At 45.7% G+C, this 13,654-nt stretch overlaps 2 protein-coding genes across 2 annotated transcripts in view; both read left to right on the top strand.

Moving 5' to 3' along the window:
- RABGAP1 (RAB GTPase activating protein 1) overlaps window positions 1–13,654 on the top strand; it is a 53,564-nt gene that overhangs the window by 17,523 nt on the left and 22,387 nt on the right. The window contains exon 12 of the mRNA XM_057372919.1: window positions 30–180. Coding sequence (XP_057228902.1) covers window positions 30–180 — 151 coding nt within the window. The remainder of the gene's footprint in view (window positions 1–29; window positions 181–13,654) is intronic.
- GPR21 (G protein-coupled receptor 21) lies at window positions 6,464–9,298 on the top strand. The gene is made up of 2 exons (XM_057372934.1): window positions 6,464–6,577; window positions 6,937–9,298. The coding sequence occupies exon 2, from the start codon at window positions 7,305–7,307 to the stop codon at window positions 8,349–8,351; it is 1,047 nt and encodes a 348-aa protein (XP_057228917.1). The 5' UTR covers window positions 6,464–6,577; window positions 6,937–7,304; the 3' UTR covers window positions 8,352–9,298.

Genomic DNA, 13,654 nt, shown 5'->3' with positions numbered 1-13,654 from the left:
GGTGCAGTGACTGTCCCTCCCCTCTGCAGGCACCTGAACCTGAGTGTTCGGCCCAAGACGCTGTCGGCGCTGGTGCGGAGCGGTGTCCCCGAGGCTCTGCGTGGGGAGGTGTGGCAGCTGCTGGCGGGGTGTCACAACAACGACCACCTGGTGGAGAAGTACAGGATCCTCATCACAAAGGTACCGAGCATTTTGGCAGCTCTTTATCCATAAAGAATGGAAATGCATTGACCATTTTGCCCAAGGCTCTCTGAGTGTGAATATATGAAACGAGTGACTGTGATTCCATCCTCCAGCAAAACCCCCACCAGAGCTGCTGGGGGCATTTCACTCCTTTCCTTTCACTCTCACGAGTTCTGAGTTGGTTTGTAAAAAATAAGCATCCTATTAACTGCTTTCATAATTGGCAGATTAATTTTCTTTGCTTGTTTGGCTTTTCTGAATGGAAGCTGAATTTTGTTGTATTGTGTTAATGTTTATGTTAAAAATTCAACACTGGTTGAAATCACAGCCTTTTTTGATAGCAATAAAACAGAACAACGTGGATGTTTTTGCATTAGACAGCAGTTTTGTGACTTCTCACCTTGAATGCTGACCTCAGTAAGGTAGGAAAAGAGTATAAGAATTATTTCTACAGACATCATTCAGTTATTCTCAAAGTTCAAGTAACGAATGGCTCACAAAATGAAATGTCACTTTCTGATCCAGGAAACAGATGTGTTAATTTGGGTTTGACCATTATCTGTATAGCTACATCAGATTTTACTGCTTTCAGAAACATGGAWGTCTAGGAGGTCTGTATTAGAAATTATTAATGATGCAGCTTTAGTACAAATATAACAGAAATTAATTATTCACCAGKTAAAAAGCAAAACAAGTGTATCAGCCTTTGTATATCTATATTCTGATGGCRCAGATTCCCAAGGAGCAATTAAAGATCTTATTCTGAGGACAGGAGGGCTTCTGAAATTAAACTCAGTTTCTGCTGGAATCATGCAGGAAGGATCCTACGTGATGGGAATGAATCATGTTAGATTAGCTAAAAATGTTCTGCCATAAGTATTTTCATATACTTAGTGAACATAGAAAAAACTTGATCCAAATTCCTTTATATTGGTTTATGCATTGTAGAGCTGTAACTTGGATTTTGTGGTGAATAAATCATATAAGTAAYGTGGAGGTTGAGTGCTCTGGCAAGGAGTGATCACAGCTATCCTGTTGTGTTATTTTAATTGCCTGGTGAGTAGTTGTCAGCCTCACTTGTTTCTCTGTTCCAGTGTTTCGGAATCAGAATGCAAAAGATGATGTCTTTGTGGCACAGTTGGTGACACGTTCTGCTACTATCTTTGTCAGCTAGGAGGGAATAGTGTAACATTTCATTTTTAAACCTGTGAAACCTTTCCACTCATTTTCATTTGGCTGAGACAAAGAAAGTAACCTGCATCTCATGTGTTGGAGGCATCTCTGGAGTCCAAGTAAAAGGGAGAGTAGGCTGGTCCAGCACTGTGTTCTGCAGCAAAATTACTGGTTATACCTGCAGTGGTCATTCAGCAGGGAAATAATTAAGAAATTAAAGAGAATGGGTCCTGATGGACCGTTTTCAGACCCTGATGTAGTCATATGTGGTCTGCAGTGTATCACCAGCATGCTGCCACAGCCAGCTCAAGCAAATAAAAATGGAGTTTCCCTAATCTGGAAGTGCCATATTAGCCCAGCTGTGGCTGTTTCTTTTGTTGGGACTTAAATATGGAAACAGGCTGGGACTGTATCTGTAGGAGGGACAGAGGTTGGKGCTGGGGAACAGAAGTGTGTGCTTTGTTCCCAGGGAAATTGGGATTTCTTCAGTCTGCAGGCAGTGGATGAAGTGTAAGGTTTTAAATGGGGTTATCTCTTGGTAGCTGTGTGGAGGTACTGGAGAGGAGAACAGGCAAAAAATGCAGGGATTGTTTGGGAGGCTGAGAAAAACATGAATTCCACAACATTTGCAGACCCTTTGTGTAGAGTTTATGCCAAGAGTATAATAATGCTGGCTGCACTTTGGCCTTAATTTTTTGTTTTCATGCCTTTCTTAGGCATGAAATTTGATAATTTTGGAGTTCTAATGTGACTAATTCTTACTGCTCTTAAAATAGCAGCTCACTTACAGTCAGTATGCAGCAATGCATAGGAGTAAATGTTTCTGGGAAAAAAATGTTAATTATAYGAAGACAAGGGTCCATTATATTACATTGCTTTACCATCTTCATAATGCTTTTCCATAGTGTTTTGCATGTCATTAATGCCAATTCTTCTCTGGCAAGCCCACAGTTATTTGCATTACCATGCCTTGAAGGGGGTTTATGTGAGAATAACTGYTGTGGTGCAGTGCAGAAGCACAAGGAGTCCATGGAAAACCTATTCCCTGGAATGTGAGCAGGAGATGCAGGGAACCTGTGTGAGTGCTCATAATGCAGAGCCCCTTCTCTGTTCATGTTGACCTCTATTCCTGTAGCTGCATTTGATTTCTGCCAGGCTTTTCATGACYCTGTGCAGCAGCACAGTCCCAAATTAATAAGGATCTGTGTTGACAGCTGCTTCAAAACCTTCTGGCCTGTTTCAGAGATTTTTTTTTCCCTTGTGTACAGGATGTTGGATGCAGCACCCCAGGATTTCTTCTGGTGGTTGCTTTGCTGGGCAGGCTCAGGGAATCTCTGGTTTTTGCTTTCCTTTGCAAATTAACTGCTGTGAGGACAGTTTTTTTGTTTGCAGTTGAGTTGTGGCTACTGAAGGATTGAAAAGGAAGGGTCTCCTGTTGTGTTGTACCACACAGGGGAGCTGTATCTTGATATGACTTAAAAATGGCATTGAAACTGTGCTTCAAGGTGTGCTCATTTTGTTCTAGTCATCATGACAGCATTTATTAATTATTTGCTCCTTTTTTCTTTGCCACACACTGGCTGGGGTTTTGTCCTCTGCGCTTTTGTTATTGCAGTAAGGTTGAAGTTGCACCATCGTGGTGCTTCYGTGAATTACTTTTGAGAATTTGCACACCATCTGTGTGCAATAATAAAGCTTTTAGCAACTCCAGATTGCCATGCTCGTGGTGGGGAGTGTGGATGAAAGCCAGCCCAGTGAATTAAGGTCATGTCCCTACTGGGGACAGAAAGCAAGCTCTAGGTAAAACCATCTAGACAATCCCTGGGAGAGGCATCTGCTCCTGGTAGCACTTTGGCAGTCACAGTTATGGCTGTTAATCTTCARACTTCCAGCCCTGAAAGGGAGCAGAAGACACACAGGGACTCATTCTGGGTATTAACGGACACCTGCAGGAAAAATAGTGCATGTTCTTCACAGTCATAGGTGGATGGGAAGTGGTGGTGAGTAGAAAATGTGTAAAGCGAGCCAGACAGGTTAAAAATATAAATAATCATGATACAAAGCAAAAGAGACAACAGCCACTTCTCAGAYAAATTTTAGAAAGGATTAAAACACCTGCTTAATCTGTCAGTGGAGAAGTTGTTCATAACAACATTATGAACCAACATAAAAAACCTGACATTTACAATATTGAGGAGAAAATAAAAAGCCTTTGGATATAGGTCTGTGTGGGAGGAAATAACGTTGAGAGGAAAAACCCATGAACTGTTGTACCAGATAAATACACTATATTAAGAAAATTACAACGTGAGAGGGACATCTTGTGGCAYAAATAAAATAAAAAATAATAGTCCAGTGTCAGGAGGAGGATCCTGGAATGTTACCCTGGGGTCACCATTTCTGGTAAAAATTCCAGGCCTGGTAAGAGATTAATTTGTTCCAGTCTTTCTTATAGAAGAACTCCTGCTACCCACTTTCTCATCTTCCCACCTTTTTGTCTCCATGAGACGAGGATTATAGAACACAGACGTTCTACCAAATATACTCGTCTGTCTTGGTGCAAATGATGCTAGTTTTTAATGAAGAAATMGATTAAAATGTCACTGCCGTTATTTGACTGAATGTGTTGTCATCCGTAGCATAAAATGTGACAGAGCCTTAGCTGTGGGTGGTTAACACTTATTTTCCACTTGTATCACAATCATATTTCCATATGTTCATATAAATTAAAAAGAATACATCGAATTTTCAGCAGTGCAGAGGGCCATGATTGTGTACAATCAACTGAAATGGAGCATACCATGCATCTGTGCATCACAGTGGAAGATGACGGAGCCTTGTCAGTGAGCCTGAACCTCGAGATCCCTTGTTTGATTAGTTTTGATCACATGGTGATAAAAGTTTAATTATCTTTTACAAGCAGTAGTTTTCCCAAGAGTTGTCGTCGTAACTTTGAATAATTTCTTAAGTGCTTTTCATTGCTTTGGATGGTGCGGAGTGGGAGAAGTCTCTACACCACAGCAGTGTTTTCAGTCTCACAGATCTCAGCCACCTCAACCACACATTTTATTGTCTTTTGGAGTGGTTCYCGTGGTGGGCTGGTGCTGCACCTGATCTGAGAGCTGGGGGAGCAGGCATTGTACCYCAGTTATCTTCCAGTTGTATTTACACCCTTGGACCCCTTTGGGCTGGCTGCTGGGGYAGGGGCAGGAGGAGGAGCCTGAGATATTGCTGCTTTGGGTGTTTTAAGCAAGCAGGAGTGAGTTGGCAAGAGCTCTGAGTGGAGTCATTGCTCTGAGCTTCAGAGGAACAATAGAATGTCAGTTAAAGGGAAAAACAGACGTGGCTCTTCTGCAGAAATACCTCGGCTCTATGGGCGTTAAGCTTTTCATAAAAACCTGAACATTGGGGAGTTCTTGATTTCATGGTGCATCTTCTGTTAAAAAATTTCAGCAGCCAGATGTTTTCGTTAGGCTCAGTGTTTCCATTGCTACCTTATTTTTATGTATCTGTGATAGGAAGTTCAATATATGTTATTTTCTTGGGGATGTTTATAATGTGTCTATTCATGCCCAAGGATCCAGAAATACTATTTGAATCAATCAGTATGTAAATCATTCTCTGCTTTGGAAGATAGGAGATCATTTCTCCAGCAGTAATTCAATCATAGCTTGCTTTTTGTAAAACCACAATACCCTGGCCTAAATTTAATTCAAAGTTTATGTTTCCTAGCTACAGTTCTAGTACTTCAGTTGCCATGAGTAGAAACACCATAAATTGCAAAAAAAAAAGATGGACAATAATAAGGAGATCTTTTTTGGATTAAAGATAGGGCAGAACCCCCAAATTTTTGTTTTTGGGCATTTGTATAAGTCTGACTGAAAATCTGCCAAGTCATGCCCAGCACAGYTTTTGGCCAACTCAAGTGTGTCATGAAATGTTTTTTTTCTACTTACTGGTCAGCTAAAAGCCTGAGAGTTGCAGTTTGATTGCTTTGAGAKCTATCCTTTGGCCACAATTAATCTCCCATTAGGTATTCTCCAGAATGACCAATGTTTACGTTAGGTTAACCAAAACCTTTCTTGGTACTGTTTGAATTCAGTGTGTGGACTTAGKTTTGTAAGGATGCCAGTTGTGTGCTTTCATGTCTGATTAAATGATTTTGGTTGCTGAAGAGCCTCAGTCCRGTCTCTTACTGGTTTGATCCATTCAAATATAAATTCCTGTACTAAGGGCCTGTCCTGAGCTGTGGCAGTGGAGCAGTCTGGTATCAGGGTGAGAGAATGAGCTCCCACATACCATGGGATCGTGTTTTCCAGCCTGTCAGTTGAAGCTCTTGACAATAATCAAGAGCTGCACCTTGTTATGCCTCTCTGCCTTCAAAAAGGTTCTTCTGGTTAAATAGTGAGATGGTATTAGCTTAGGGTGTGCATACATATTTAAGTGCTGTGCTGTGAATCTCTCGCGTGTTTGCTGGCTGGAATGTCGCTGGATTTTCTGTTTTGATGTCGGATGTCCCAGGGACTSTCAGGGACAGCGATTCCTTGGCATTTTGTGTTTATGATATTATGGAGGGAGGTGCCTGCCTACCTGGAGCAGCATCTGGATTAATGGTGGGACAGCGTTCTCAGCTTTGCCCTTGGTTTCTCGTGTTTCCTAAGCAACAGCACTACACCTAGGAAAGGCACGGTTATTCCAGAATAGGTATTTCCCCAAAAGGGCTGGGATGGAAAAGCCTTTTAAGTGACGCCGAACCGCGTGAGTTCAGGGCGGAGATGGACGGCTGGCGCCCGGCGTGCAGGGGTGCGGGAGGAGGAGCGGGGTGTGCGCTGGGTGCGTGTCCCTGCGGCAGCGGCTGTGCGGGGACGGGCAGGGCCGGGACCCGCGGCTGCGAACGGGGGCGGCGGGGTCGCGCCGGGTGAGGCTCCCACCGGCACCGGCCGCCCTCGGAACCGCCCCGCCGAGCGGCCCGGGAGCGCGGAGCCGCCTTTGCGAGGCTGCGGCCGGAGCTGCCCCGCTCCCTGCGCGCTGGGCAGGGCGGATGGGGGCCGGGGCTGCGGCCCCGCTCCCCGCCGGGTCCCCGCCGCGCCGCGCCCTCCAACGCGCTCCCGCCGCCTCCCTCCCCTTCCTCCCGCCTCCCCGCCCCCGGCTCCGCATCGCCGCGGCCGGAGCGCACGCCGCCCGCCCGAGGATGCTCCGCGCTTTTGTTCCCCCGCCGCAGGTAGGGCCGGGGCGGCGGGGCCGGGCTGGCCCCGAGCCGGGCGGGGGGCGGCGGCGGGGCCGGGGCGGTGGCGGCGGGGCCGGCAGAGGCGGCGAACAAAAGCGCCGTGCAAAATGGAGCCAGCGGAGAAAGGGTTGGACCCCCGCCCTCCCCGCCGCGCATCCCCCCGCCCGGCTGCCGGGGCTCCGGAGAGGCGGCATCGCCTCCCGCTGCTGCCGGCCGGGCCTGGGGAGAGAGCGGGGCTGGAGCCGGGGTCGGCGGGGAGCGCTGGGCAGGGCGTGGGGAACGAGGGGAGCGGCGGAGGTGGCAGCGCGGGGTAGAGGCGGTTCTGTAAAACACTTTCCCCTTCTCTCTGTCAGCCTTTGGAAGGACTCTCGTCCTGACTCGGTGAAGGTTCCTCTCCCTCTTCCCCCAGCCCCTCATCCCTYCTCGGCGCGGCAGCCCACCCCGGAGGGCATCACTATCAGCCCTCTCCYGTGTGCCGGGGAAGTTGCTGACATGCCTGCCGCCGGGTCCCGGTGCACCGGCAGCGGCGGGGAGCCGGATTTAAAGGGGAATTGTGCTGCAGACAATGCACAGCAGCAGCATCTGGAGCGGCCCTGGGGACTGGAGCTCCGGTTTTGACATTGCTGCACACACAGCACCAGCCGCAATGACAGCAGCTGCCTGGAGTGGCTGCAGGCAGCAGGCAGGAGCATGAAGTAGAGAGATCACTGCAGTGCTCAAGATGAACTCCTCTTTGGTTGGCAACCAGAGTGGCCGGCCCTTCTGTCTCCTGGCCATTAGCTATTTGGAGACCATCAATTTTTGCCTCYTGGAAGTGGTTATTATTGTGTTCCTCATGGTGCTGATTATTTCGGGCAACATTATTGTGATATTTGTCTTTCACTGTGCACCTCTGCTGAACCACCACACCACCAGCTACTTCATCCAGACTATGGCGTATGCTGACCTCCTGGTGGGCGTGAGCTGTCTGGTGCCTTCTTTGTCTCTGCTGCACTATCCTATTGTTTTGAGTGAGTCCTTGGTTTGCCAAATCTTTGGTTACGTGGTATCAGTGCTGAAGAGCGTCTCCATGGCCTCCCTGGCCTGCATCAGCATTGACAGATACATTGCCATCACCAAGCCGCTGACCTACAACACGCTGGTCACCCCGTGGAGGCTGCGAATCTGCATATTGACCATTTGGCTCTACTCCTGCCTGGTCTTCTTACCCTCCTTTCACTGGGGAAAGCCTGGATATCACGGGGATGTGTTCCAGTGGTGCGCCAGTTCCTGGGACACCGATCCCTATTTCACCCTCTTCATCGTGGTGATGCTCTAYGCCCCGGCCGCTTTCATCGTCTGCTTCACTTATTTCAACATTTTCCGCATCTGCCAGCAGCACACCAAGGAGATCAACGAGCGGCGGGTGCGCTTCAGCTCGCAGGATGGGGAGGCTGGCGAGGCCCAGCCCTGCCCGGACAAGCGCTATGCCATGGTTCTCTTCCGCATCACCAGTGTCTTCTACATCCTCTGGCTGCCCTACATCATCTATTTCCTGCTGGAGAGCTCYAATGTCTATAGTAACCGCGTGGCGTCCTTCTTGACCACCTGGCTTGCCATTAGCAACAGTTTCTGCAACTGTGTCATTTACAGTCTCTCCAACAGTGTCTTTCAGAAGGGGCTGAAGCGTCTCTCGGGGGCCATCTGTGCCTCATGTGCTAGACAGAGGGTAGCTAAGGACTCCTCTACCTCCAGGAGCAAAAGATCTTCCAATGGATGTCATGTCTAGGATGCCTGTCAGCTGGACTGGGAAGTGCAGGGACAATTGCGTAGATTGCAAAATAACTTAGATATGATTTTAAGCTGTCCAGATTTGCAAAAAGGTTTCTGAAAAAAATGCTGCTGACGTAGAAGCATCAGGAGCACATATCCTTGTGGTTTCACTTTAAAAAATGATTGCTGTGGAGGAGGCTGTGGATTTTCACCTCCACATTCATTTTAAAGAATAAAGCTGTATCTTGACACTTACCTCTCCAGCTGGTGTGACTGAATGGAGTGGGTGTCTGAGAGCTTCGGCAAAATGTAGTCTTTCTTACAGCTTTACTGAGTTCTTTGGAGATTCGTGCTTCACATGTAAATGATAGAKCTGAAGTGGAAATGTCACAGTCTATGGTATATTACAGGGATTTTTTAATATATGCCAAAGTATATTGACACAACGTTCCAGCGTCAGAACAGAAAGGGCCAAACAATTTGTTTTGCAGTTCTACCTAGACAGGACTCGTAGAACAGGAGTGAACAATGTGAACATTTYGGTGTGAACTCGGTGTCAATGAGCYGTGAGTGCAGCARTGTGATCTGGGCAGTCACACTCTTAGGGCTGATCTGATTCCGTGCCCGTTTCCCTGGTAGGATGCATGTTTGGATCAGAGTGCGGCATCTGCGTTTTCCTGTTTGTTGTGAAGTAAGAAGAAAAACTTGGATCAGACCAAATTTAGCAGTTAAATAAAATGTGTTTTGATAAGCTAAGAGAAAATACGTGTTGCTTTATGATACTGGAGTTGTGGCAGCCACTCAAGGATGATGCCAACATGTGAAAATTAGTCTCAAACCAGTGGAGAAATGCCACGGGTTTGTATGTGGAAATTTTCTCAAGAACAACTTTAAAAATAACATGTCCCCATTTTTTTTTTTTTAATCTAAATTCTTCTGATATTTTACATACTGGAACTTAAGGGGAAAGGAAAGAAAACAATTGTCTTCTAAACAGCTAAGGGAACTATGTTGTAAATTTAACTGTAGTATTTGAGTTATTCCTAAGTGCACAGAGCTAAATCAGAGACATTTTTCTTTAGCCTTCATGGGATTAAAGATGGTTCAAATATAGCAGGAGCTAAATCCTGTTGGCAAAAGCGTGTCTAACTGGTCAGACAAAGGCAATATCTGAGAAACCAAATCTCATTGACCACAGCTTGTTCCAGCTAGCCTGGATTAAATGTTTTGAGTACTGTCRTGCTGTTAAGAAGGCAGAATGGCCCTCAAATTGTTGAGTTTTTCTTYAAGAATTGCTTTGTCTTTTTACTGATGCCATTTTGGAAATGAAAGTGAACCGAGTTCTCCTGCAGTGGTGGATTTGCAGTCTGTCCCCCTGTCCTTGGTGCAGGGCTGTCCCTCTGTCTGTCCTGCTCTCAGAGCAAACTGTGCCCCCGACCATCCACCCTCCCTGTCCCTCCTTGTGCTTCCCGTCACTGCTGAGTGAGGAATTCCCTGAGCTCCTCTGCTACAGCTGCTGTGTGCTCTTAGTCACAGTGGGAACGAAAAAAGGATAGGGAAAAATAAAGGGATATTTTTAGAATTGGGGTAATTCTCTTGGCCAAAGGGAAGACTGTATTTTCTTTCAGTGGTTTCAGGTCTGTGTTGTTCTAGATCAAGATCATGTTTTTGATACTCTGCCYTGTCCCTCCTGCAATCTCCCCCTCCTCTCTGCTGTGCTGTGAGCCCTGGCCTGTCCTGTCCATGCCTTCCCTGGGGGATGCCAGCCTGTGTCTCTGCTGCTGCCCATCCACATTTGCCCCAGAACAGTCTCATGGGGCTGCCAGTGAGGAAACAGCGGAGGAGAGAGACAGCAGCAGGGTGAGGCATTCCTGGCATGGCATTTATTTGTCAGCACTCAGTTCTGGTGCCCTTGAGTTSCTCTCCTGTGTACCTGTTCTGGGGAGGATGGGGCAGAACCCCTGCTATTCCTGCCTCCTGTTGGATAAATCATTGCAGTGGTATCTTGATCTTCTTCCAGTGCATTTCATCCCAAGATAAATGTCCTGAGCTCATCAAAAACCTTAGCAGCACAGTTGTGTAAACCYTGCTGCCTTCACACTGACATTTCTTGTTCTCTTTGTAGTAAAGAGCCGAGTGTGGAGCCAGGGCTTGTTCTGGGTCCTGCAGCCACGCCCGGGGTGATTTGCTCTGCAGAGCCCTCTCAGTTGGAATTTTGGGTGGGCACAGCCAACCATGGGGGGAGCACAGGGCTGGAGTGACTCAGTTGTAGAAAAAGTGGTGTAAAAAGCTCCCAGCACATCCTGGCTAATTGTTCTCAGGCAGATCATGGCAAAGGTGGGCTTGGGGAGCGATTCAAGGGCTTTAGTCACCGATATCAAAGTGTATGTGTGTGGTATTTTTGGAACAGCCTCTCAGGTAAACTCCCAGTAGCTCTTCTCTGACTCTTCACCTTATCTAACATTTCCAAGTCTTTGAAGTGATGYAGTGTATCGGTGAAATAGCATTTGATTAAACTTAATAGAAGAGAAGAATCTGCTGGGGCCTAAAACCCTAGAAATGGCAGTTTCAGGTTTAAGTGGGAGCTGGAGAGCRAAGACTGTTGCTTTTGTGTTTTTATGGCTAAATAGAGGGTTTAAATAGGAGCATTGTGTGCTAGTTTGTGAGAATTTGGAAAGTTTTTGAAACTGGTAAGGGATCTAAATCATGACACAGAGATGGAACTGGAGCTGAAGCAGTTGCTCCTTCAGCCCTGAGTCTGGAATTGCACTTGGAGCATGGTGGCTGTTCCAGATGCAGATGCATTCTTTGCAGTGAAGGTTCAGTTCTTGCATTCCTGACAGCCAGGCTGTTTTCAGTTGCCTTACTCATCTCCAAGTCTTCCTCAGCTCAGACATTTTCTGGAAGAGGTGAAAATCAGAATCTGGAAGTTTGCAAGGATAAGGATGGAGAGGAATTGCAGCCARTTGATGCATTCAAGTTTCTCCACTGTTTGTACAGACACTGTTAGTGTTGCCTCAGTAGCTTAGTGTCAAATATTTCTCTTTTTGTCTGTGTTAATTTATTGATATTTTAAACATTTAAATTACATTTTTTCCCTCTTAATTTAATGTTGGTGTAGATTTGTATGTGTTTAGGTGTTTTAAATATTTATAACATTTGGGTCTGTTGTCATCAATGAAATTGCAGAGGGTGAATTCTATTCACTGTGCAAGGGTGGGAAAAATGATTTTGTGAATATTACTTTGTGCATTGARCACCTTTTGTCAACCAAGACAGGCACAGGGGTCCTTCCCATCACACTCCATCCTAGGAGTGGTCAGGCAGCAAATTTTGCAGTGGATCATTTTCATCCTTGCACATCTGAAACGAATCCTCTCCTGGCTCTGTTTGTGTCTGGGTGCTTTGGAAAGCAGTGTTGAGAGCATTGCACAGATAAAYGCTGAGGAGAGGACAGAAATCAAATTGCATCTTCATAAAAATGGGGTTGTGATATGATTAGATGAACTAATTTTGAAGTTCCATCTCAGACTATAAATTTCTTTTTTATTAGAGCTATCTGCCTCACTTTCAAATTAAGCTGCTGGAAGGTTCAATTTGCAGGATGCAATTCAGTGGCTTTTTTTAGTGGCATGGGAAAGATTTCCATACTCACAATTTCTCAGAAGGTGGTAATTTGCTTCATGTAGAAGTATATATATATATTTTTTAAGAGTACTGGAAGTTTAGGTTGTGATTATGTTGTCATTTTCCAAATAGACTGGGAAAATATCTGTGAAATACTATTTTTTTTATGATCTCAATGAAGTGACAGTATTTTTAAACTCAACAGCAATCTTTTGTGTGAAACAAAAGGTTTGCTGTTATCTACTCTTAATTTTTTTTAATTAAATATTACCAGTTTCTACAGTCTTTATTTGTTGTTGGGGAGTTTGTACTTGTTTTTAAGCTTCTTATCACTCAAAAATATGTTTCTTCTACTTGGAATTCTGACATGGCTCAGTGTCAGAGTGCCCAGGGGCAGTCTTGGATATTTGTCACAAGTCTTTGACAGGAAGAAAGGGGTACAAAGTACCAAGGCAGAGAGAAATGCAAGAGACAGAGAATTCCCAATGGCATTGTTCCCTCCCGCTCATAGAAATGCTTTATGTGTGAGAATCCTAAATTTCAGTTTGTCTGTTCTGAAAAAAGACACTTCCAAGGCCTGGATGTGATACGAGACAGAAACATTCAGCATACAGATTCAATATAGAGATTTTTTGCTGTTTATGGTGGTGTTCCCAAGTGCTGTGATGATCAAGGTGCTGTTGCATTTAGAGAAAGAAACTGAAAGTTGTGGCTGATAGAGAGGAAACCTGCTGGAGGTCGGTGAAAACAATGGAGATTCTAATGTGGGCCATGTTCTTTACAATACACACTTTAAAATACCAAGTTTAACCTTCTTGCTTTGTTTTGCTGCTTCTGGAGGCAGCTCCTCTGAGTTTGGGGTCCCCAGGCCAAAGGGATGCTCTGCATACCCAGGGTGAGCATCACCCCCTCACCTGAGTTCAGGTCATGGTTGTCTGACCGAGGTGTTCCAGGCACAGGGAATTAATCTGATGGTATTTATTTGTTTGTTTGGTCAGCTTTTCAGGCTTTTTTYCTGTGACATTGTTTTCTGGACAGGTGAAATGTTTGCTTACAGAGAAAGCTTTGCTGATGGTTCCCCACACAATATGGAGTTCTGTCATCTGTCAGTTCTTATTCCTGTTGCAGAGTGGAAAACAAGTCCCAGTCTGTCTCTCTGCAGGTGTTCAATGGTGGCTGCAAATGGAGGGTTTGTGGGTCTCACCCAGATCCCATTTGCATTCTTCAGCTTTAGCAATTAATGAAAATGTAACAGAACTTATGTTCCTGTCCAGGTTCTTCCTTTACAGCCTCAGATGTCCTTCAGCAATCTGTGCAGTCAGAACTGATCCTCAAGCTGGTGATTTCGTGGTTGTTTTAGATGAGAAAGAGTTGTTAAAGTGATCTTTATTTTGTCCTGGAGCTGCTCTGGGGGAGCATCCCGGTGCCTGAGCTGATCAAAAGATGTGCAGGCTCTGCTCACAAGAGACCAGGAGGCCCTGGGGACAGAGCTGCTCGKGGGTTGATCTCCAGGAGATTTTTTTTTGCTGAGAAGTGTTTAGGGATGCTGTGTGGATGCATACTGCAATGAGCTGTTCAGAGTATAGACAGCYGTGTTTGGAATGAGAGATTGGGAATGGGGCTGCAACAGAGCAGGGAGTCCAAACTTTCTCTTCTGACTTCTGTTTATCAATTTGTAAGATGAGGATTGAA

This window comes from Malurus melanocephalus, unplaced genomic scaffold, assembly GCF_030028575.1.
Source record: "Malurus melanocephalus ecotype Western Australia unplaced genomic scaffold, MMel_1.1 scaffold_181, whole genome shotgun sequence".
Taxonomy (NCBI): domain Eukaryota; kingdom Metazoa; phylum Chordata; class Aves; order Passeriformes; family Maluridae; genus Malurus; species Malurus melanocephalus.
This window is presented reverse-complemented; position numbering and strand designations above follow the sequence as displayed.